Consider the following 25208-nt stretch of genomic DNA (forward strand, 5'->3'; position numbering starts at 1 on the left):
AGCGCCGCTGCTGACAATGAGTGGAACAAAGGGGAGGCGGGAGAGGGGAGAGGAAGAGGTGTTATCTTACCAGCCGATGGGGCTCATCGCTCCACTCCCTGCATGACGCTGGCGACTTGCAAGCCTATAAAACATGCCTTGGCTCCCGATCCCCTTCAGCGAAACCAAAAGCAAGAGCAGGCTCTACAGAAGAGCAAAGGGACTTTCATCGACGCAGAAGCAGTAGCTTTCCTGATCCAGCCAGAGTAACATTTCTCAGGGTTTGAACAGCATAGTCAAAGCTTTTTCAGATAGCTCCCTCCTTCACCGCACGCTGGTCTGTGCTAACGTATTTTTGTTTGCTTTTTGTTTTGTCTTGTTTTCCTTATCTGTTGGAGGGCATTTTGGAGGGTTAAAAAAAGGAAGGGGGGACACTTTTTATCCCCAGAAGAGAGGAGCATCCAAGATGACTTCTGTCCCTGCAGCCAACGGGAGCACCAACGCAAGCGGCTGGTGGGATGTGAGCCTGGCCGAGCCGGGTGATCTCTGGGGACAGGCACAGGGAGCTCTAGCTGCGAGTGCTTCTCCCCCTGCAGCATCCTCAGCAGCCAACTTCTCCAACCAGTTTGTGCAACCCTCTTGGCGCATTGCCCTGTGGTCTCTGGCATACGGTGGGGTGGTGGCAGTGGCTGTCTTTGGAAATCTCATCGTCATCTGGATCATTCTAGCTCACAAGCGTATGAGGACAGTGACCAACTACTTCTTGGTGAACCTGGCCTTCTCAGATGCCTCTATGGCTGCTTTCAATACTGTCATCAACTTCGTCTATGCACTGCATAGCGAGTGGTACTTTGGAGAGGCTTACTGCCGCTTCCACAACTTCTTCCCTATCACAGCTGTCTTTGCCAGCATCTACTCCATGACGGCGATTGCAGTGGACAGGTGAGAAAGGACAGGAAGCTTTGGGGTCAGATTCTCTGTTATAAATAAATAAATAAATAAAATCAGAGAATGCACAATAAGTGAGGAGAGGCAGAGGAGATGCATAGCCCTCAACAGTTCATGTGTTCTTGTCTGCTTCTTTTAAAATCTCTCCCTAACATTTTTTTTTATTCATGTATTTGGTCTGTCTCTCTCCTTCAATCTTTCACTGGTTTTACTCTTGCTTTCTTTTACACACCCCTCTGTTTCACTTCAGCTGCTCTCTGTGCTCCTATCTTTGAATTCCAATTCTGTGAGAGGAGTCATTCCTCAGTGTTGCTTTCCTCACCTGCCAAAATGATCTGTTCCTCCACTGATGTCATCTAGTTCATACTGCTGAGGAGTTAGAGAGCACACATTTAGCAAGAGCATTTCAAATTCCCTCCTCTGTGCTTTGGCAGCTGGCAAAAGCATTTTTCTCCTTCTCAGAAACCACTTCAAACTGTTTTTAATTGCTCTTCCTATAGACAGTTCTGAGCTGCTTTGTTTCTCCTGACTTTAACTAAGGGGACTATTTACATTACCATCTGTGCACACACAGAGGTGTGGTAAGAACAGGCATTATAACGTTTCGTACTGTTTATTTTTTCTAATTACTGTCAGAAAACAGTCTTTGTGACTGAAAGAAAACAAAGCAGGGGCAAGCTTTACCGTTGTGCTGCTGACAATAATGGACCAGGACAGCTCCAGCCTCCACAGAGCAAGGGACAGACACTGCTGTCAGGCTTCCAACAGAGACGCTTTGATGACCATCTTTGTCAGAAGTTGCTGTGGCTCTCCCCTAGCAAATTTTCCTTCTTTATCATTATTTTCATGCATGCTGTACTAAAATGGATTTCCCACATGCTTCAGATATCCGAGCAATTCCTGAATTTCATTCAGAATAAGACTGCTTTATATTCAAGTCTTTTTGCTTTTTAGAAATGCACTTAAATTACCCACAAAACTCCTTTCTAGATGTTAAAATCATGTTATATATCTTGCCTGAAATGACTTGGCAGTGCTGCAGCACTTTCAGGCAGTGGTAGTCAGAACTTTTATGAGATTCGAATCATTTCCTGAAACTTCATAAATATCTTGTTTCCAGGTGCAAAGGTTGGGAAATATGCTGTTATGCCTTTCTCTGTGCTGCGGACATAGTCATAAAAATGCTCTTCTCTTAGCGCTACTAGTTGCTAATATTATTTTGACATTCTAGGTGACATCTCAGCCAGATGAATTTCTCTGCTGTAAAGCTAGAAATGAAAGAGGAAATGAGATTCTTAACAGCTCTTCTACATTGCTGCTCCTGGGATAGTCGAGGACAGGATGAGAATCAAGCCCTCTTCTGCTGCTGATGTTCATTCACATAAATAAATGAGGAGGCAGTGCAAAGCCATATCTTAAACCAGGCAAAAATTTCTTCAGGTGCGAAGTCTGGTTTAGCTCAAGATTCTTGCCTAGTTTGACATTTTCAGAAAGAAAAAAGGTTTTTAGCAGATGCTGAGGATGTAGCTGCTATTGTTGCAGTGGTCCTTGCCATTAGCCAGTCGGTTGCTATGATGTTCTGAGTGAGGTTTTGGTTTTTCTGACAAAAATCACCCACAGATTAGTGTGTACTACCTGGAAAGTTTCTAAACATTCTAGGAAACTGGAAACAAAGGCAAAGTTGTTTTATATTATACCATTTCCTGAGAAGGAGAAGGATGCATTTCTAGAGCTAAACAGCTCTGTTCCACACCAACTGCTTCAACTGCTATGGTCATATATAAATGTACTTGAAATATTATCCTTGGTTTGACAATAAGAAACCCTGGTGTTTGGTAGTGAATCAATTACTGCTGTTACTCCCACTCGTGATAATTCTCACCTCAAAATCTCCGGAAGGAATCGCATCCCACCACACTTGCTACACCTGCCCCCAGACAAAGACCACAAAATCTTTCCTGGAGGGAGCACAGTGAAAAATGCCAAAGGGAACTTGTAAGTAGCTTCTCTGCAATACTAACAAGCATAATTTAAAATAAACAGAAGAACATTCCGTCAATGTTTCCTGATTCAGATTGCCATTCCTTTTATTTTATATATAATATCAGACTAGATGTGTTCTGTATCTTTAACCACTTCTTAAGGTCAACCTTACATGTTCATGTTCATAACTAAAAAAGGCCCAATACTGCAAACTAGGACTAAGCTATTGAGACAGGATCAAATAAGATGGCTTTGCCATAGAAACTGTTACAATTCAAATACTAAAAGGTCATGGGTTGCAACTCACTAAAAATGTGTCAGAGGATGCTCTGCTGGTCATTTTTAGACCATACCGACATGTGCCAAGTCTGAATGAGTCACTGTGACCCAGTCCTCACTGAGCAGAGTCAGGGGCAGCACAAGTTCTTTTCATGTCCAACTGTGCACAGGTTTCTAGAGGCCACAATGTACACGCTGTGAGCACCATGGGCTTCTGTTCCTCAGAGCAGACCACTTCTGGCAGTGGAAGGTGCTAGCTCTACAGCTGAACATCCAAGTATCCAAGATTACTGCCCTACTTAGTGTCTACCTGGCCACTGAACACCATCTCAAATTTATGGGGGATTATTCACATTTCCAACCACCTTTTCTCAGAAGTCTTTTTCTCCTGCCTTCTGCTTCTCTTCCAACAGGCTGCTTGGAAGATGCAAGTTGCCTACTCCACAGTGTGCTGCAGAGATGGCACGTGCTGGCTGTGACAAGGCCAACTCAAGCGCTAGAAGCAGCACAGGGTTAGCACTGCTCCCTCTGCTTCAGGGGCACTTGCTCACCTTCAGCAGCTTCTGCTCAGTTACGCTGCTTCCAGTACTCACTATGCTTCATCAAGCTCTTTACAGGGACACACTCTTAAAAATACAAAATTGACAACCATTTTTACAGATCAGATTCGGCCACCTATCCCTAGCCCTCTACTCCACAACAATCCCAGCCTATTTTTCGCTTCAGCTACTTGCAGAGTCAAAACTACTGAAATGTAAGAATGAGAAAATAAATCCGGTGTTAAAGGGATTCCAATTGTTACATACTACTTTCATTTATTCAGGGAATTTTCCTCATATATCTGAGAAACCTGATTATGTTGATGCAAACTCTGAAATGTTACAATTTGTTGCATCAGTGAGCCTTAAATATGCCAACACAATTAACTACAAATCAGAAGACTATTAAAGTCACTTTTTCTAAATTAAGATATGATCATGCCCCAAAGTCCCAATACAATGTCAATAACTTCATTTTTTTTCTGGTCCTTCTAGTAAAAGGAAATGCCATTTGTCCTCACCTCAAAGAAAGGTGCAGAACTGTTAAATTCTCAGTTCAACAGAGTCATTATAAAGCTTCCGATAATGTGTTTATTCCGCAGAACTTGGTCTGCAACTGTATTTTCAAGAGCAATAAGACTATTAATATTAGAGCTAAGAGGCAGGTATATTAGCACTCTCATTTCTGTTATCCCAGACCGTTTTTTCAAATATGATGGCATAGCCTCAGGTTGGTGATGAATGTTCAAAACATACAAGCTTGATGGATTTTTTTTTTTTGAAAGTTTGCAATGAAGTCAAAGAAACAAAAAATCTGCAGAAGATTCAGAAAGAAAACCCAAGATCTGTGGGTCCTACCTTCTTTTTCCCAGCACCCTTGAACTCACTCTGTTGAGCACGAATTAAAATCAATTCAATCTTCTCTAACAAAATACTAGACAAATATAAACTTTTCATGTCACAGAATAAGATTGAGTCATAACAGTACAGTCACCGTGTCTCAGCTTCTTTTGAGCTGCCGATCTCTTTTCTTTTTAACAAATTTACTTATCTACATCCCTTTTTTAAATTAGATACTACTATACAAGTTCCTTTTAAAAAATGTGTCTTTTATTATTTCTACAGAGATATTAAACTCAACTGCACTCTAATCATTATTCTCAGAACAATGTCATTTACGTCAGACCCTGAACACTGTTTAAGATTAACTCAAGAGCTGCTTCTCTGCTTGGGGGCTACTCCTTACAGTAACTGCTCCATGAAGCAGTTAATATTGTCTGAAATGGATGTTATGCATTTATGCTTTTTATGCTTGGTGATAAAAAGTCATTGATATTTTCTATTAGCATTGCACTATGCGCCCTCACAGCTTTTCTCATTTCTCTTGGCAGTTCACCATTATGGTTGCCACACAGTTAGATATATAATTCTAAAGGTTATTTTTTCCTAGTCATGTCTGCAATTTCAAACCATAAAATTCTGTATTGTCTGTCAAACTTTTGTTTTATCTGACTTGATTTTAAGCTATCTTTAACATTCAGTTTTATTATTCCTCTGGCATGATTTACTCTCACTTTCATAGGAAACTTAACACTGTCCCACTGGTTGCACTCCTCCAACAGTTTCTGGTATGTTTATTACACAAATATCCATAGCTAAAACTTGTAGTGTTAGTTTCCCACCTTATTTTTGAGACTTCTAGTATGTATACAGAAGTTCACATAAACATCGGTTAGTTTTCCATTTTTCACAGTCATTATTCATTTACTGATGGTTGTTAGGGACTCTTCTATTCCTTATACTTAAATTTAAGTAGTAAAATATAAGCTGTAAAAGAACATACTCCCATGGCATAAACACATGATCCAGTTTATCAAATGAAACCTAAATTTGTCATGTGTACATGTTCAGATACTCAAATGATGATTTAGGCTCTTCAAACTCTTTAAGCATACGCTGTCAGACTGGTTATTATCACAATGCAGTGCCACAAGCTCTTAAAAGGAATCTGCTACTCAAATTCTGAAGAAAGCCGTTTGCACATAGTAAAATGTGTCCTCTTTCCAGCAGGATGCATTTTGGCATCTGCCTCTGCATGAGTTTCTATTCCTGGGACAAATGGCTCAAGGCCTTCAGGTGCCATAAACATTTCAAAACCAATAATACTGCTAAATCTACCAGCACCTTTGCTGTAGAATAACATTATCTGAATTGGGAGTTAACAGCCTGCATGCTATCTATTCTGTGTGCTCAAAAAGTATAGGGCAAGGTGTAGGGGAAACAAGCGCTTCAAAAATGCTTAGCAGGCTTAGATATAGAGTGCTTTATTTTTAGTTTTATTTGCCTCTCTGTCATGTAACTGTACACAAAAAAACCCTGTCATACCCCAAAACTAACGTTCAATACAGCTCTTTTCCCCTCTAGTGGATTATTTAATAATATTGTATCAACTTTGGTCATTAAAGATCAGGAAGAAAAAAACATGGTCAAAAATATACACTTTAAAATACTACTATTTTGTCAAGCAACATAGAATTCAAATGAGAAATGTCTTCATCCTACTCCTGTGTTCAATGGTTATATTTTAACACGAACCACATGATATTTCTGGATTCAAGTATGCAGGTTTCCCTCTACAAAAATGTTAGTCTTCACAATTTGGAGAGAAAGTTCAACAGGAGGGCCTCAAGGGATCAAAAAGAATCAAAATGCAAGATGTGAAGAATTCTATCTTGAAATGTCATTTGTAAGTCAACCATATGACCTGAGGGCCTGACATGATTTTCATGGGCTACCAATTCTCTTTCAATCTAAGAAGGAGAGCAAGAAAGAAAAGAGAGAGAGAGATAAGTGAAACAGCATTTGGATGGAGATCATTTTGATCCAATGGCTAAAAGGTTTCATCTGCTAGAAGGAATCCGATTCTTGCTGTGGCATAAACTTAGAATGAGCCGTCAGAGACAGAATTGCATCTGTCAGAATTCATGTCAGAGTTACGTTGCTGATACCAGGCTCAGTTTGGGAATAAATGGCATAACAAATAATTCTTTCCTTTTGTTTTGCACTAAAAAAATCTTCTATTTAACAAGCTGCTTACAAAAGACGCAGTGAAGAAAATGAGGCTACTCGGCCAAGTTCCCCAGGAGCATAAGCAAAATTTACAACAATGCCAACCCCCAAGTCTTTCTGTCTATGCCAACACCCAAGTCTTTCTGTCTAAGGCAGGAAACAACATTTGACAAGTTCAAGTTACATGTTCAGAAGTTAAGTTCACTTTATATAGTGTCTTAGCTAGCCTTAAATACATTTCCTCAGTACCTTCATTTTTAGCTTAACGAATACTATTAAAAGATAAATTAGTTGTTTACTATGTAATGCAACCTGCAGTATTTTATCAGAGATACAGTTTAGGATACTTGTTTCTTTTTGTTCTTGAATATTATTGTCTATATGTCTGATCCATTAGCTAACAGCCAAACTTGTACTCTCTACGAGATTTGTGTTTACCAGAAATAAAGTTAATTTCCAAATAAATGCAGCCCACCATTCTACAAGCAGGACAACAATTTAAGTGCACTCCACATCTGGCTTATTCAGACTGGATATATTGTATTACGCTTATCTTAACTGTTCTAACAGACTGAGCCGAAAGCTTTAAAATGAGGTATCAAAATTTTAGTCTCTAAATCAATTTTAGACACCAAAGCAAAAACTTCCCAATTATAAACTCACATAAAGAGAGACCTTCTGCCAAGGGAAGTCAGATAAGCATGAGGTAATCAGACATCCCATTTCTGTGCCTATTTGCAGTTATGGCATATACTACTGCAAATCAGTTAAAGGTTTATTAACATCTAGCTCATTACCAACAAGTTGCTCAAGAGACGGCACTGCTATGAGAACTCTGCCATACTGAGAAATCCCAGGTTCCCTGTTCCATTTCTAGTAATAGGTACCCAAAAGCAAGGCCATGGACACATGCATAGTTTAGTCCTGATCTAAAAGAAAGGAGAAAAAAAAAGTTGCAGTGCTCAAGGCAGATCTGCCAATCCCCAAGAGCAGCACATGTGCCCCTGAGTGAATCAAGTTCAATTAACACTTTTAGGATACAATACACAATACACAATATGCTTGTTTGCATTCACCTATCATATGGCTATATGTCCATTTATGCTTTAAAACGACCACTGCATAATCACAACCTCACTCACTGCAGATCCTTCCAGCCACAAATCCGTCAGAGTGAATCCTACCAATATGTCCATAGTCACACTTCTGCAGACAGAATCAATGAATGAATACAGCACAGAAATTAAAATACTTGGTTTTCCTCAATTAAAAAATCCCTCTAAAATAGCACAGTTCATTCCATCTCTTTTCATCTACTGTATCTATGTTACTGAGACACTTTATAAAGACTTTCTATAACTAAAGCTTTAAATCAGGTGCAGGGAATCAGAGCATTTTCCTCATCCAAGTTTCTTAATTATCAGCTTATTCCAAATGCAACTGTAGGAAACAACCCAGCTTCTGTTTTGTAGAAACAACAGCATCTGTGTAGTCAGAAATGAAGTACACTCTTGCTTCTGCTGTTGACGAGCCTCTTATATGCAACCATTACAATTTTCCCTCAGTCTCTTCCTCTGTCAAGCACCAACTTCCTTTTACAGTTTGGGGATGAATTGATTCTCCCCACTCCATCCCCCCATTTGAATTCATAAACACCCTGTCATCAGGTGAAACAAAACACTCGAGATGATTAAGGGGCTCCAACTGTGTTCCCAACTGTGTCTCCAGATGGGTATTGGTACGATTCAATTTTGAGTGAGGCATTGTTTTAAGAACATCCTACACATGTATTAAAGACATGAATTTCATGTCTCTATTAGCCGAATTACGTTTTACAAAAGATAAATTGGAACTTATCTTTACTTTTTTCTTTCCAGTCTCTGAACACACTCTTAGCTTTAAATGGACCAAGCTGAATTCCCCAGAAAACATGGTCTAGCCTATTTTAGGCACATTTCCCATTTCATGAAATTTTGAGGTACATAAGATAGGCAACTGGTATTTACTAGTTCTTTCACATTTTTAGAATATGTGCTAAGATGACTTAAGCCTATACATTTGAAATAGGAAGGTAATTTTTTTCTTTTCTCTCCTGCTTTTTTTTTTTTTTTTTTTTTTTTTTACAGGTGAGAATATATTAAGAACCTATGATCTCAGCATCATAAACCAATGCTTACAAGTGAGATTCATAGCTTGATCCTGTGTCTCCAAGAACATTTTTCAGGACCATAACACACAAACTTAGGAATTCTCTGTATTACTTACCAGCTATTAGTCTCTTAAGTTACTTGTAAGCTGTAACAAACAGAGTACAAGAAATCAATGCAAGCAATCGCTGTATAATTATTCCACTGTTAAAGCACCTGCTTAAAGTGTTTATCAGTGTTATTCAAATGAGCACACCATGCTACACCAGCCACTCTGTCTTGCAGTCGAAGTGAACACTCATCAAGTGCAATGGAAAGACTCACTGACTTGAGCAGCAGTTAGCAGGGGACAAATTTTAAGATAAGCCAAAGCAGAATACAAGAGGTCAGTCAGATGCAACCTGGTAACAGCAAACAAAATTACGTCAGTGATTCTGGTGATGAAACAGAAGTGCTATCTTTAAATTCTTTACAGAAAAACACACACGTTCAGAACATGGTGCAAACACTGAATCAAATAATTCACATTCTTGCAGGTGTTGGCTTAACTTGAATCTCTAAACGCACATATTTACATGACTGAATTTCTAAAAATGCATACTCCATCTTATAATTATCTCCCAAGTGCTAGTGTTTATATTAGATAGGGTAATAATAGTTCTTCCTTGCTGTGATATATAAGCATAATGAGTTAATCCTTTCAAGTTCATACACGTTAGATAAGAATCTTCACTTTGTGGAGAAAAAAAAATGCATCTGGGGCATTATTAGGAGTTCCCACTGGAGTGAGAAAGCATTAGAAGTCCAATCTTGAAATCGAGCCACCACAGTGAGAGTAAGATTTGATCCTTGATCAATACAACAAAATGGAATGAACAGGAAAGTTAGTGAAAAATGTGTTAATTTAGTATTTGTAATATACACAGGGATGAAAAAACGAAAAACAGGACTTGCTTTTCTTTTACTGCCTCCCTTGGTGCCTCCTATTGCTCTTTTTATCACACTTTTACAATTGTAATGACTGAGAGTAACCTTTTTACTGTCTTCTTTTTTGCACGTTCAAAATACACAGTTCACCAAGACAGTTAAGGTGAATCAAAAACAATGCTATCCTACCTACAAACAGAGAGCACATGAAATGCTTTCAAGCTTTGTGTATCTATTTCTCTTGGCGCTCTAAAGCCTCCTACATAACCAGAGGGAAGGCTCATCTCTGTGTACACAGCAGCAGCCTGAAGTCAACCTATGTCTACTTCCCAAAAGGCATGAGTGCTTTTCAGGCTTCTGTAGCTATTGCAGAGATGACTAATAATCCTAACAGAATGGCTGTTATTTTTCTCATTAGGGACACACTCTGTATTATATAGCAGAGCAAATGAAGATGCAGCTATGTTGTTACTTTTGAATCAGATTCTTCTGTGACCAGATTAAGTAGCTTCTTGAGAAAGAGTTGTGACACTGATATTCCGCAGTTAACCAGGTGTCCTATAACTTTAAGATAATATGCAGTGAGCCTCTCCTCTTCCACTACTTCCTTCACAGGAGCTAAACAAAGAGCACAACTGAATCAACAAGCTACAGGATGAGAAATCTGTCTATATCCCTCACTCAACCCTTTTGGTTGCCTATAGATATAGGCTTATCACTGAAGGTTTATCTTGCATAGGTTTGTGTTTTCCTTTACAGGTACATGGCCATCACTGATCCCCTGAAGCCCAGGCTCTCTGCAACTGCTACTAAGGTGGTCATTGGAAGCATATGGATTTTGGCTATCCTGCTGGCCTTTCCCCAGTGCCTCTACTCCATAACCAAGGTGATGCCTGGGAGAACTCTTTGCTATGTAGCATGGCCAGGTGGTCCAAAACACCATTTTACGTAAGCTTTTGTTCTTTTAAACTTGTGCATGACGATGTCTACATTTGCGATGTTCTTGGCAAAAGCTGTAGAGTATCACGCAAAAACTTGACTCTTCAGAAACGTAGAGCAGACTAGCTAGACTAGGAAGACAGTGCATTTAAATGATAAGTGGATAAGTGGAACTTGACTTTTCATTCTTTTCAACTTCTATGTATGTTTTCTGCCCCATGCTGCATGTTTACCACCATGGCCTCAGTTAAGACAGTTACTTGCATACAAAGCACATGTGTTCAGAAAGGGGGACAGAACATGGAGTCTAAGGCAAACTTTCAGATCATCCTAACTAAAAAAACAAGCATTTCCCCTTTCTCTTTGACCCAGTTCCACTTCCTGGAAGTGCAGAATAGCTATCAATTAAACTGAATATACCCTGCTTGTCCCTCGGGCAGAAAAAGGACAAGTGGTTACTTAGCCATAGAATTAATTACTTGCCCTTTCATGTCTTTGTTGGCATTAAAGATGAGTTCTGTATTCAAGGCTGAAAAATTGGACAACCACATAGGAGCCATCCATATTTCTTTTGAGGGCAGTCAAATCATTCTTAATGAGGGTTGGGGGATTCTTCCCTGACTGTTCACTGGAATATCATCTGAAGTTGCCATTTAACCAGCAACTAGCAGAAAGAAAATCAGTAGCTTTTTTTTCCCCAAAAACTTCAGCAGAGAGGAATGGAGATAGACAAGGGACTTGCTATATGAGAAAGCATATTTTACATTAAGTAACACATGATGCTCATCAGTGCTTTTGTAAAAATACACTATTATTGTTTTTCCTATTTAATTTATGGTCTAGACTAAAGCTCAAATCCCAGCTTGCCCCTAACATACTTGGCTGTGTAGCACTCCAAGGGATTCAGCTAGTTATGCACTTATTCTGCAGCTAACCGATTTTGATGGAGTTATTCTTAAGTTATGCCAGTACAAGTTCAGAATCAAAACTAGAAAGCCCATAAGTGCTTGCATTTCAATATAAAAAAAATTGCAGTTCCCTGAGAGACTTTTCCAAGAAGGCAGTGAAAGCAGTAAGCCAGCTGGACAGCTTGTTGAGTTGGGCACAGTTCCAGGCAAAGGCAACCCCAGTTACCCATTCACGGACTAACAAATGAATATAGAAGATACTTCGTGTTACAGCAGCACTACTGACTTCTAATAGCACGTTCCTTTTGAGCAGCTCCTTCAAAAGCACTTAATAGCTTAATGCTTTTTCATTACAGGTATCATGTCATTGTGATCATACTGGTCTACTGCTTTCCACTGCTTGTCATGGGCATCACGTACAGCATAGTGGGAATTACGCTCTGGGGAGGAGAAATCCCAGGCGACACATCTGACAAATACCATGAGCAGCTCAAAGCTAAGAGAAAGGTACTGTTCCATTAAAGCTCACTAAGGGAATCCTGCTAACATCACATGTAATTAGGCTGCAAAATACAGCAGTATTTTCTTTCAGAAACACAATGTCATTTGAAACAATAGTAATAAGAGATCTACTCCAATAAAAACACTGTTTGACAAGTTGTATTTTATATTCACTAGCTTTTTTTTTTTTTTTTCCTAACTTCAACATTCTTTTTAATAAGCGCGATATTTGGATTTTAACTTTTTAATCCACCTATGAATGCAAGCAGTATATCTGATATTTGAAAACTAAGTCCACATGATTTTGCCTTCACAGAAATAAAAATGTGCTTTGAATAGTGGGCTTTCAAAGTATTAAAAGCTCCTCTTGAAACAGATTCTCATCCTACTGAAAAAAATGAATCTTATTGTAATTTTCAGTAGATTAAGGATGAGAAATCTTTGAGATGAGTTCTGATCAGCCTGTTGTTAATGAATAATTTATGTTTAAAATCAAAACCAGTTTCAGTGTGAAAAACATCAAACTATTTTTCCCAGGAATTTTCTTTCATTGTAAGTATTGCCTAATCTATTAAAGTAGATGCTTATGTAATGATAGTTTCATTGATTGAAGAACCTTTTCTTTAAAGCTTTCTCTTAACTGTGCAGGAAAACCATCTTTAAAATATCAAAATACAGAATAATAAGCAAGCCTATTGTATTATTTCTGATAATTTTCATACTAAAACAAGTTTAAGTTTTCAGATTTGTACCTACAGCACCCACGCACAGACTAACTGCACATGTTCAATTGCTCAGTTTCTCTGCCTGGCACAGTGAATGCATTTGGCAGGACACTTCCATACCCTGGTCTTGCTACAAACCCACACCAGAGCTGATAGGAGATCTTCTATAAATAATGGGAAACATTGATGCCCCCATTTCTTTCAAGTCACTGCACCTGACTTTCAGGTCATTTTCCAGGAATATAAAAGTGGTTTTACCTCAGCACTACACAGGAAGAGTGGTTATGGCAGAGAATATATGGAAGGTAGTATTAGGATATTTTCTCATTCATACACCTTCAGACGCATTAGAAAAAAATGCAAAGCACTCTATGCCATGGTTCAGTCGTCAGAATGGTAGATGCACTTAGGCAGGGTTACCATGTGATGTGCAATTTCTCCCATGGCACCAGATGGGTTATTTGTTTTGGTCTTTACATAGCTGTTAGTAGAAAAAGTGACATCCTCTCTTAAGGAAGCAAAATATATTGACTGGTATTGTCCCCTCTATTGCCTTGTAATATTTCAAAGATTATTTGGAACATCAGCTTCAAGATCATGACAAATCACCCTGGAAAACTAACCAGTTTCGTTTACATACTACGCCCAGCGTTGAACTACCAGAATCATTTCCAGAAATGCTGCAAGCATTTCAAAAGATCAGCTTTCAAATCCTCAACATTACCATCAAAGTATCTGCCATGCATCTTGCCACTTACCAAAAACTTATTTTGAGGGTACAAAATGACCTTTTCTACAGAATGCAAGTGAGAAGTTTGGTCAATTAATGATGCTATTTCCAGTATTGCCTTTGAACCATAAAAAAAAAAAGACAGAAATACTCTGTGGACAGTGCCTCCGGCCTAGCTGTAAAAACAATGTGAGAAATCACTGTGTAACAGTTTGCAAAAGAAAGTGCGGAAGGAAAATTATTAACAGCAATAACTTGCAGAACTAGGAGAGTCGAAGATTGCAGCACCCTTTATCACAAAGACGAAGTAAAACGAACAGCTATGTTTAACGAAACTAGCTGTATTCACTGTATGCTATGAAGGGCCTACGCAAAGCCTTTGAAAACAACAATTCTTTCAAACTCCAAATATATGCAAGAGACAAGGAATAACGTCCTTCATTAAACGATTTTAAATGGTAGTGAAATACACCCCAGAATCCCAGAACGGTTGAGGTTGGAAGGGACCTCTAGAGATCATCTAGTCCAACCCCATGCTCCAGGCAGAGACACCTGCACAGGGTGGCATCCGGGTGGGTTTTGGAGATCTCCAGGGAAGGAGACTCCACAGCCTCTCTGGGCAGCCTATTCCAGGGCTCTGGCTTCAATAGGTGCAACATGGGGATTAAATTATGTGCAGATATATTGTAACTGCACCAGTGACTTTATCAGCAGAGACACATGACAGCTCTTCAGTTCCACTGCTGTGCTCTCAGACAGGATTCGTGCAATATCTGGTATTTGGAAAGATGTTTCATAACTAGTCATTCATGAAGATAAAGAGATTAGAATCCAAATTAAGCTATCATTCATTCTGTCTCTTATAACTGCCAAGTGACCGCTTTTCCTTCATTAAAGCGAACAAATGATTTGTTGTTCTTGCTATTTATCTTACAGATATCTAACCATAAGGAAAGTGTAGCTGATTCCACTTATAAATGAATGGGAAATAGCTAATAGCAAGCTGTATGTTGCATATTATGCAACAATTTGCATGGCAAAGGATGTTTGATTAGGATTGCTTGGAACGGTGTTTAATGCTGCCAGTTAGTGAACAGTTCATTTTGGACCTTTCAAAGAAACCATGTCTTCCAATAAAATGTTTTAAAGCTTGAGGAAGCAAACAGTCTGATATTCTCATCACTTGTTATATGTGGCCCACCAATGCACCCTAAATTATTCTGAAAGCAACCTCAAATAATAGCAAAGTGAAATAATTTAACACCTTTGACACCACTGAATATGAACTTCAAATACCACATAGTGTGAAAAGCTGAACTTAGTAAGGAAACAGGACAACCAGTTTTCCAAGTCAGGGTCAGAACAGCCAAGTGAAACTTCAAAAAATGACCCCAAATTAATGTATGTGAAGTTTATAGTAGATAAACAGAAATAACCCGGTGAAGTCTTGAAGAGTTAAAAACCAATGTTAAAAAAAATAGAAAAAGAGCATCTCAACTCAACATTTCTAAATAATATACACAGGAAAGATTGTTCTATGTTGCTTTTTCACAGAGCAATGCAACTCAGATGTACATTGTGGCCAGTCAGTAACAAAAACAACCAAAACAATGATAGTTTTAATGATTAAAATTAATCAGCTCTTTACCTTTCTTCCCCTTCTAAAAAACTATTCTTACAATTTCAGATTTTTGAAGTCAATCTCCTCTGAGGTTAGACAGCTTACACTTTTGAAACTCCTTTAGAAACAAAATCAATTTTAGCACTTTGGTATTAATGAGATGGGACAAGTCCTAAATAGTAGTTTTAATGAGGTTGTCTAAGTAAAATGTGTCAAGGACAAAGAAAAGAAAAAAAAGCAATCCAGGAAGAAGGAATTTTCAGAAGCATTTTCAGATCTAAAGAGCAAATTCATCCTGAACCTGGTAAAGATTGCCTGGTTTCAATTTCAGTTACGATCCCATTTAGCAACTCTATAGGTGATGGATACATAAACAATACATGTGCATGTATTTCACATCTTAGATTTCTTCATTTAGGAAGTGATTCAGCCCTTCTTGCAAACTATACAAACTCTAGTTACTTCTCTTCCTTGGTAATAGTTTGGACTTCCTATATGTTACTGAATTCTCACACCCTATTTCAAGATTAGAAGTAAATGTGGTACCTTGAAATATTTTCTATTGTTACATTTATTTTTTATTAGGGAGGACTTTTTCTCTCCACCTACTTACGGTGCCTGTTTTCAGAATTGCTCTATGGTTGGAATTAAAGAGCAAGCTTTTGCTGAGAGGTTTAGACCATAGTCATTTTATAGCTATTTAGCTTGTGCAAATACATGCAGCTGGTAGTTTATTCCCGTGAGAAATAAAATAGATGTATACACATGATGCTAGGATATCACTACAGTCTCCTAACCACTCAAGTGTCATATACTTTACATTATAGTTATTCTCCTTACTGAATCAGTCATTTTAGGATCGTTAGCTCCTAAAATATTATTTCCAAAATTAATGTTTCATTTTCTCATTAGAAATCACCATAAAAAAACCTCTTTCCTACTTGAGAGACAGATAAACTGTTGTCATTAGTTTACACTGTACTAATCCTACTGGAATGTGAAAAGAAGCAAGTCAGAGGGTTAACACTGTGGTTCGGGAGACATCATTATTGCCCTAGTGGTACAGATGTTTTTCTCAGCGCTTTGCCTCTTTTAAGTCAAAAGCTAAAGAAATAACTGCACTCTAAATATATTTGGTAAAGTAACATCGATGGATATGTTAAAGCATGATCAAGAACAAAATTTTTTTGCAGCAAGACTAGTGATTACTGAGACTAGGTCAATTTTACTGATAACATGAACCAGACAAGCACTTGCTCAGATGTGCCAACACAGACCATATCTCAATGCATAAGGAAAATACAGCCAGCCAACCTACATCAGAAAAAGTATAATTTAAAAATGGCAGTAGCTAAGTCTGTTCAACAAAAATCTCAGAACTGCTTTGATTTTGAGGGAGAGGCAAAAACAACATTTCCATATTTGTAGGACAGCAATCTAATGCTAAACCACTTTATACAAGCCCGGACAACCTTCATTTTCTCTGTGTATGAAGGAGCTATGCAAACTGAATTGAAAAGTAGCTGCTTTAACACAAAAGAAGAATGGATGAAAGATGGGCATAAGAGGGGAAAAAATTTGGAGTGCTGCAACTGGCATGTGTGCTATTTGATTGAAAGCCTTCCTGTACTTGAAAGCCTTCCGATTCTCTCACCTTCAAAACCTCCATCTATTCCACATATTAGGAATATATCCTTGCTACAGGCTAAAAGATCATAGAAAATCCCTGAGCTTGTAAAGACTGCATGAGAAACCACAGCATTTGATATCTCGGAGAACAGTCCAATCCCTGTACTAATGCCAGTAGAATTACCTTGAAATCCCAGTGTTGTTGCAAAACACAGACTGTGGTTTACCCCAGTGTTGTGGGGAAAAAAAAGAGACAAAATGATGTCCTGTTCTCTCTGGTGCTTAGTGCGCAAGGGTGTACATATTTGCTCCCAGGGCTGGAAAGTGGATCTACTGATGGCATGCTAACATGCCGGTGGAAATACTTCAAGCACTGTTATTTTGGTAGCCCGTTTCTTCTCAGAGAGCACAAGGCAGAAAGAGAAACATTACAGCTCACAGAGATTACTTCTAAGCTGCATCTAATATCCGTGCTTGAGTTGTGTTCACGGATAGATAACACCCATAGATGGGCAAATTAAGGCATTCTTACAGAGTATGGGTTTTCAAAGCAAGAGCCACTCAGATCTCCATAATCCAGGAATAAAAACTCTGAAATTAATAGAGTTGTTTGGTGTAAAACTGGTATATATGAGATCGGAAGGCAAAATCCCTGACCTTGCAGAAGCAGCAATATCAAAGCTGCTTTAGAAAAACAATGAAGAGCTGCCAAGCAGTTTGAAAATGAAATAAATTCCCTGACTCAAATCCTAGATGTTGATGGCAAATCAATGTCTTGCAATGAGAACATTTCTATTATTTCTAATATTTCTATATTGATATAGACCCCTGACATCAATTAATTCTCTCTAGAAAGTTAATCTTTTACTCCTAATCTTGTAAGAACTGTTCGCCATGTCATACGTAAATCAAACTATTTTTTCAAGCTATTTTTCATGCAGAAAAAGAACAGAACAAAATATATTTGTTGCTCTGTTCTGCAGACAGAATCTTTTAGCACCACTCCCTTTTACAGAATAAAATGTTTCACAACACAAAACTCCAGTTCCAATAAACCTATACCCGCTCTGCTCTTTTAAAAGCATTTTGTTCTCATTAGGTTGCATTCACTAATGAATATTGCTTATTCAAGAGGGAAATGATTTAAAGGGCAGACTTTTTTTTTCTTAAAAAGGATATATCGTTAGGCATAGGCAAATGTCTGCAGGATCAATGTAGCAGGAAATGCTGAATATGAAAATATAAAATGCTTCAATTTCCTACCATATTCCACCTCTAGCCTCAAGACTTCTCTAAAGGCTGTACAGCCCGTTGCCAACAGGCTCAGTACAATTCATTTTAACAAAAACTAGAAGTCCTAGAAGAGCACCCCTTTCCTCCAGCCACGCTGTTCACTATGTGAGGATAGACTTCACAGAATGACAGTGGAGCCTGGTGCTACCCCGATGCAGGTTGGTGAAGCAATTTTGGATTGCCTGCTGCAGTTTTGGAAAGCTCTCCACAGCCAAATGGTGGCAGGAACAGAGCTAAAGATTAAGCATAACTGAACTAAATTATCTACCTTGCTTGCTTTAGGAATATTTCCTAATACACAAGAGCAAACTCATTAACGAATTTCAGGCAACATGGCACAGATGAAAAACAATTGGTAATAGCTCATAAAATAAGCAGGACAGACATATTACAAAGAGAAAATAGAAGAACTTCGCTATTGTCAGTGCCATAAGTCTAAGCACACCAAACAAAAAACCTATTAAGGCTCTTTTATCCTCAGCAGTTTGGCATGCACAATGCCAGTGGAGATTTGCTTAGTGAAAGATAGCAGTGCAGAAGAGAGAGACAATCAGTTCACACTTACTCTGTTTCACTTATTTTGCCTGTGTCCTAACTGAGCTTAACCCTTTACGGGCACTTCATTCATCAGGATTTATACCAGGCTAGACTGAAGTGCCCTGCGTTTACAGACCTTAAAGACAGTTCCTGCTCACAGCTATTGATCACCATCAGCAAGAAACTTAACATGGGTTGGAAAGAGAAAACAGATGGATAAGAACCACAGCATGAGCTATAATATGCTGTCTTGTGTGGTGTGTGTGCTTGTCTCTACTTGAGAAAATTATCATTAATTTTGAAATTGCTATGGAGGACGCATTTTTATGGTATCCAAAATGGTATCTAAATGCAAGACCCATAATCTGATTCTATGTGTAGGTGTATATAATATACAGTATATTAGAAAGCCAAATTTAAGTATGCAAAAAATTATGCTATTTCATTTAGGAAAGTTGAGGCTGTCCAGCAATTTTTGTTTGTTTGTTTTCAAGAAACAAATCTTTGATTGAAAAGAAAATGATATAAAGGAATGCTCACCTTTGCTTTGGCTAAATAACAAAATCATGCAAGAAAATGATGAACTGATGCTGACATAGTGCTAGGAATAAAAAAGGATAACGTTATAAAATGGCATTACTACTTCCTTCTTTCAGGTGGTAAAAATGATGATTGTGGTTGTGCTGACATTTGCCATCTGCTGGCTGCCATACCACATTTACTTCATAGTAACTGGGATCTATCAACAATTAAATCGGTGGAAATACATCCAGCAAATCTACTTGGCCAGCTTTTGGCTTGCCATGAGCTCTACCATGTACAATCCCATTATCTACTGCTGTCTTAATAAGAGGTAAGAGTTAGTTATGAAACAGTCGATTATGTATTACTTTAACAAGAAAATAAATAGTTTAAGCATGATACAAAAAGGATGAAACTCTGCTTTGATAGACTTCAGTTAAGGAAGAAGGCAGAAAAAAAAAATCTTCCTTTAAGTTTGTACTTGAAACTAGTCCCAAAGAATCAAATGCATACTTAAGTAAATCCTTCAGTTTACTTAGTTTCAGAGCAAAATTCTGCATTCAGAAGCCAGACCTTCCTGGTTCTACGCAAAATTTAAAACCCCATAAGCAGCTCCCTACTCTTGGGCTTTCAAAACAGATCCCTAGACATATGCCAAAAATAGACTACTAGTGCCGTACACTAATAATTGAGATATACTTATATTACACATAATTGAGATATATTACAGGTCATCTTGTTCAGAACTCTGTGCAAGATTGAAGTATAAGGGAGAGTCTTATCATGAATTTATAAGTTTAACTCAAGAAAACCACTGAATGTTTGCTTCCCTTCCATGCAGCAGGAACTTACAGTCTGGTAGTGGGATTTTTTTCAGGTCTGTTCATGTAATATTGTTACCTATGTAGGATGTAGCACTGGACACAGCTGTAATAGCCACTCGAGTCATCTCACACCAATCAGGATATATTACTTAAGTATCTCAGAGCACTATTTCAAGAGGAAGAAAAACCAAGTCCCAAATGAGGAAGAGGTCAGAAGATGACATGATAAATAATAAAGTCTAAAGACATTTCTTTATAACTTCCTTCATTAAGGCTCTATTTCTGTTAGATATTCCCTACACATTTTATCCATTTATATATTTTTCTGGAGTATTTTTTTAATAACACCAAATAATTTGCCAATTAACTTATGTGAATAGTTATTAATTGCTATAGCATTTTGCATAATTTTCAATTTAAGTGTCTATTACAGAGGAAACATAGTACAGATACTGGAATCTAGAAGTTGGGTTGCTATGTCAAAGAAAAGGGTGCTGTGAAGTTTCAGCTGAAAGATGAGACCAGATTTCATCACCGATCAAATTAAAACGATTTCTGTTGAGACAAGTCTATGAAATCCGGTCTTCCATTTATGAACATGGGCAAAAGAAGGGAAAACACGCAACTGGAAAATATCCACATTAGAAAGCAGAAAATGCATGTTAGAAACAGAAATGGGCTGTTATCCAATATTCACTTTTTGCCTGCTCAGACTTTATGCAAGCTTTACTCCCATTGATTTCACTACAAACAGGATTAGGGGCCAAATGATTTGCTGAGTACCAGTGTCCTGTCAGTACAGTATTGCACATCTCCTCAAAATACCTGTTTTCTGAAAGTGTGAGCAGCTCCTTACCATGCACCTTTCTTCCCAGGTTCCGGGCTGGCTTCAAGCGGGCCTTTCGCTGGTGCCCCTTCATTGAAGTGTCCAGCTACGACGAGCTGGAGCTCAAAGCTGCCAGGTTTCATCCCACGCGGCAGAGCAGCCTGTACGCTGTGTCCAGGATGGAGTCCAGCATGACAGTAGTGTTCGACACTAACGATGGAGCTAATGCCCATGGCAACCGTAAGAAAAAAGCAGCTCCACGGGATGCAAGCTTCAATGGCTCTTCACACAGCAGTTCCAGGAACATATCTACAACCTCAAATCTCATCAGTTCACCACACATATCAGTAGATGATTATTCCTAAGCATTGCTTGCTGATGGCTGCTAAAAAGGCAGCATTAGGCACAAAGGACAGTCCTATTCTCCTTGGAACTAAATATCTATATAACAGGGAAGCAAACATCGCCCCAATGACTAATACTAGCTATATATATGGTGAGTTTTCTTGGCATCCCTTACTTTTGGACTTTGGAGATAAAGAAACTTGAAGACATCTGTATGCGCTGGATTGAAAAAGTCATATCTTGTACATGACCATGTTTGTAGGGATTATTTAAAACAAGTCAAGAGGATAAAAAACATCATCTCACCTGACCAGTATCTGACATGCAGCCTTTATGTTTCACTTACAGTATGTGACAGGATCTTAAGTTCAAAGGCTCTAGGTTTTCAATTATGTGCTAAGTTGTTGTTCTAATTAGAGAAAGTTGCCAAACTGTTAGTAAGACTCGAGAAGTAAAATTTCATCTCAATTATATCACTAAAAACCACAATAACCCCACTGACTGCTGTGGAGATGAGGCAAAAACTAGTGAGACAAGACCCTGATTCAAATGCTGTCTTGCAGCAACACGTGCAACACATTTCAGAGATATGATTTAGCAAAGAATTAACTGAAAAGATTTAAAGAAATTTGATTAGTTTAATTCCAGTATTTTTTAACGTCCATGTAATTAGCAATATTTATTTCAGCAAAATACTCCTCTAAATGATACTAATAATGACAAAATACCAATGACATTCCTGACCATCCGTGAAAAGATCTATCGCCAACCTAAATAACGTATCGTAAAAATGTTGCTGGTCCTCATAAGCTTTAGCAGGCACACTACAACATTTACTACTTCCTGAAAGAATTTGAAGAGCCATTTTATGGACAGAAAATCTGGGCAGAAGGCTGACTTAGACTGTTTTATAATGATTTAATTAACAATTAATCTACAATCTGCAATCTACAGGGAAGCTGCTTTTAGAAAAGGGCCAAAAGTAGTGCCTTTGTCTCCAAAACGTTCAGCAAATGAAAACAGCTCTAATTAGCAATGTTACAAAATATCTTGATATAATTTGTAGTCTATGATATATGGATATAATGAAATGGGTTCACTACTGCAGTTGTGAATTACCTGGTTGATTTGAACTTCAAAAGTGAGATAGTTTTTGTACTAGCTGAATGGAGCTGAATAAAAGTGAAATGTGATTGTTCCCCCTTGCCCTACACAAATTAGCAAATCAAGAATCAGGGTAGTTATGAGTTCTGTTCACTAATGGCTTTCTTTTTAAATGGCTCTTCATGCTTTCCAAGTGTCCGCTTTTCAGAAAAGTGAGCCTTCTTTTCAATCATGCCATAATTGTACTGACCTTATTTCCTTTTAAAAGAAGGCCTATAAAAGTCATTGTTATTTTTTTTTTTTGCCTTAAAATACTCTTTTTTTTCAGAATTTAAAATCTTCACAGGTGTTTAATTCAATTCTCCTGAGAAGGCTCAGGACAGCTACAAAAAACCCTAAGCATATTAACCTACTGGTGGTATATTATGTGTGTATTGTAAAATTATTTCATTGTTTATATCCAACTTTTGAGTAAAATGCATTTACATAATTTACAGTTGTTCAATAAACTGTCTTTTCTAATTGTGGCTGTTTAAAAAATCAGTGTTGATAAAAATTGATATACGAACATATATTGTTATTGTAAATGGTATCATAGTAAAAGGTTTAATTTATTTGGTTTAAATGTATAAATCTTTAAAAGCTGTCAACAAATTTTGGTGTCATAAAGGTAGGAAACATCATCCTTTTAACACTTACGATCCTTGTTTCATAAATATTAAGGAAGCAATGATGGTCCCTCACAGCAAAGAGTCATGCCTTCTTTTTTTAGGGAAAGTATTTCATTGTTACCAAATATTTTCAGACAAGACTGTTAAAAGGCCACAGATCATCTCACCATATACTGGAGAAACGGTCCTAAAACACCCTCGGCACTCCTGCATCTCTCCTCTGACATTACGAGATGTTATTCTAACCATCAAGTGAAGGAATCTCATACCTGTGTTTTAACAACAAAAAAAAAAAAAAATCAAGAAAACACATTGCTAATCCAGCTCCTTGTCTCAGCCAGATCTCAAAAAACATGAGACATGATTAAACACGCAGCACAGCAAATCTAGGACTGACAATAGATTGCATTTCGATAACTTTTTCTGAACATTCTCAGCAACAGTGTCCACTTCTCCAAAACACCCATTCTAGGTCTCCTGGAGCTCCTCACTAGCAGTAGATGAAAATATGCCAACCTCAGACTGAACAACTCCTATTTAGTCCAAAATCAAGCCCAGCTTGCTCTGCATCCATCTTGCACACAGTGTGCTTGCTCCTAGCAAAAGAAGATGCGAGGGGAGTGCTCTGGTTATGTTAGATGGCCTCAGCACAGTGGATATTCTCACCAGCACAAATCAGGTCAGCCCTCAAAATATACTGGCTTGTACCACTGATCAAGAGCCTCCTGACAGTTCTGCACTGCCCAGGCATCACAGAAATACGGACTAAAGCTTTCACCAAACATCACAACAGTGCAGTCAGAGGGCATGGTGTATTTCCTGTAAGATCACCACCGCACCGTACTAAACTGCACCAAACATGGAATATCCATGACCAGTTTGGTTATGCGCTACAACAGGGTTTACAGATGCTTAACATTCTGCAGGGAAGAGAGCCAACTTCCTTGCAGGGGAGAAAGACTAACATCCCACACTGGGACTGTAAATGAAAAGTCAAAAACATCTATTAAACTATCACAAATGGTTTTAACAAATATTTCCAAGTTTAGTTTTTCAGCTTGCTGCTTTGTTTTGCAATATCTTGGACTAAGCGCCCAAGAACCCACAGACACTACCAAAAAGCTACATAAATGTTAAGTCGGACTTTTCACCGAGAGACTTAAAAAAAAGATCGGGAAGAAAAAGCAGCATAATTCATTTTCGTCTTTGAAAAACTGTCCCTGGCACTCCAAACAGTCAAAGATTAGTAACCTGAGATTAACAATTCTCCTTTCCAGCAGAAAATGTTGAAGATTGATAGCATTTATTCAATAGCCTTTAAATAGAGCATATAAAAAATTAATCACTTAAGTAGCCATTGAAACTATTTTGGTCGAACTCTCACATTTAAGAAAAAAAAGCAGTTGAACAGAAATTAATTTCCCTAGCGACCAAGTCTTATTTGAACACGACAGATACCCCACAAAACTGTCCCGCTTCAGCATACAAATTTAGCAAATTTTAAGTTAGATTGATGAATAGAACTTGTCACATCTTAAGTGTTCTACTAAATTTTGGAATTGTGGAAAAAGAATTGTCATATTCATTATCATCTGGATGTTGAATTGAAAGCTTTGAATTTTGCCTTAAAATTATTGTATGCTTGAAAATTCATATCAGAAGCATGTTTTCATACCCATATTACAAAACAAACCACTAATTGTAAGCAAATACTGAACAGCTGAAATAAATGCCTTAAAAAAAAAACATAAATTGAAAAAAAAAAGAAAATTCTTAGCAAAAAGTCTCATAGCCTAAAAAAACTTAGTAAAAATTCTCACAGCCTATTAGAAGCCTCACATCTAATATTTCTGTTACTCATCTCTGAAAGCGTCTCCTTTTCAAACACTCTGACTACCACCTGTTTTCTCTGCCCAAGTGTCAGGCTGACTGATTCGGAACTGGATCTTTAATCAAATGTTTGTGGCAAAGTTGTCTGTCCTACTGGGGTAACATGATTTAAGTTATACTACTTTCTCCAGACAGTGGCATGCAAGGGACGTGATGTGGCTAGCATCACATCTGGCTGTCTTGCTCTCCCAGACTCCACTATGTCACCAGATCAAACAGAGGACTCAATAGGGAAGTCAGCTTTTCATGGTGTTAGGCAAAGTGTAAGCTTA

The 25208-nt window shown here is 38.0% G+C and overlaps 1 protein-coding gene across 1 annotated transcript; it reads left to right on the forward strand.

Annotated features, from left to right (window-relative positions):
• Positions 1–445: 445 nt before the first annotated feature.
• On the forward strand, positions 446–21291 carry TACR3 (tachykinin receptor 3). Its single transcript, XM_088524049.1, has 5 exons — positions 446–921; positions 10631–10819; positions 12075–12225; positions 19411–19607; positions 20976–21291. Exons 1-5 carry the CDS (start codon positions 446–448, stop codon positions 21289–21291), a joined length of 1329 nt encoding a protein of 442 aa, XP_088380175.1.
• Positions 21292–25208: the final 3917 nt, after the last annotated feature.

Source organism: Tinamus guttatus, unplaced genomic scaffold, assembly GCF_059628265.1.
Source record: "Tinamus guttatus ecotype Peru unplaced genomic scaffold, ASM5962826v1 Tinamus_guttatus_pri_ptg000202l, whole genome shotgun sequence".
NCBI lineage: Eukaryota > Metazoa > Chordata > Aves > Tinamiformes > Tinamidae > Tinamus > Tinamus guttatus.

Bases quoted from the DNA above. Each gene is read 5' to 3' on its own strand.
- TACR3 (XM_088524049.1), top strand. From the start codon at position 446: ATGACTTCTGTCCCTGCAGCCAACGGGAGCACCAACGCAAGCGGCTGG. The intron at 922-10,630 runs GTGAGAAAGGAC...TTTCCTTTACAG, and splicing joins ACGGCGATTGCAGTGGACAG to GTACATGGCCATCACTGATC. The intron at 12,226-19,410 runs GTACTGTTCCAT...TCCTTCTTTCAG, and splicing joins AGCTCAAAGCTAAGAGAAAG to GTGGTAAAAATGATGATTGT.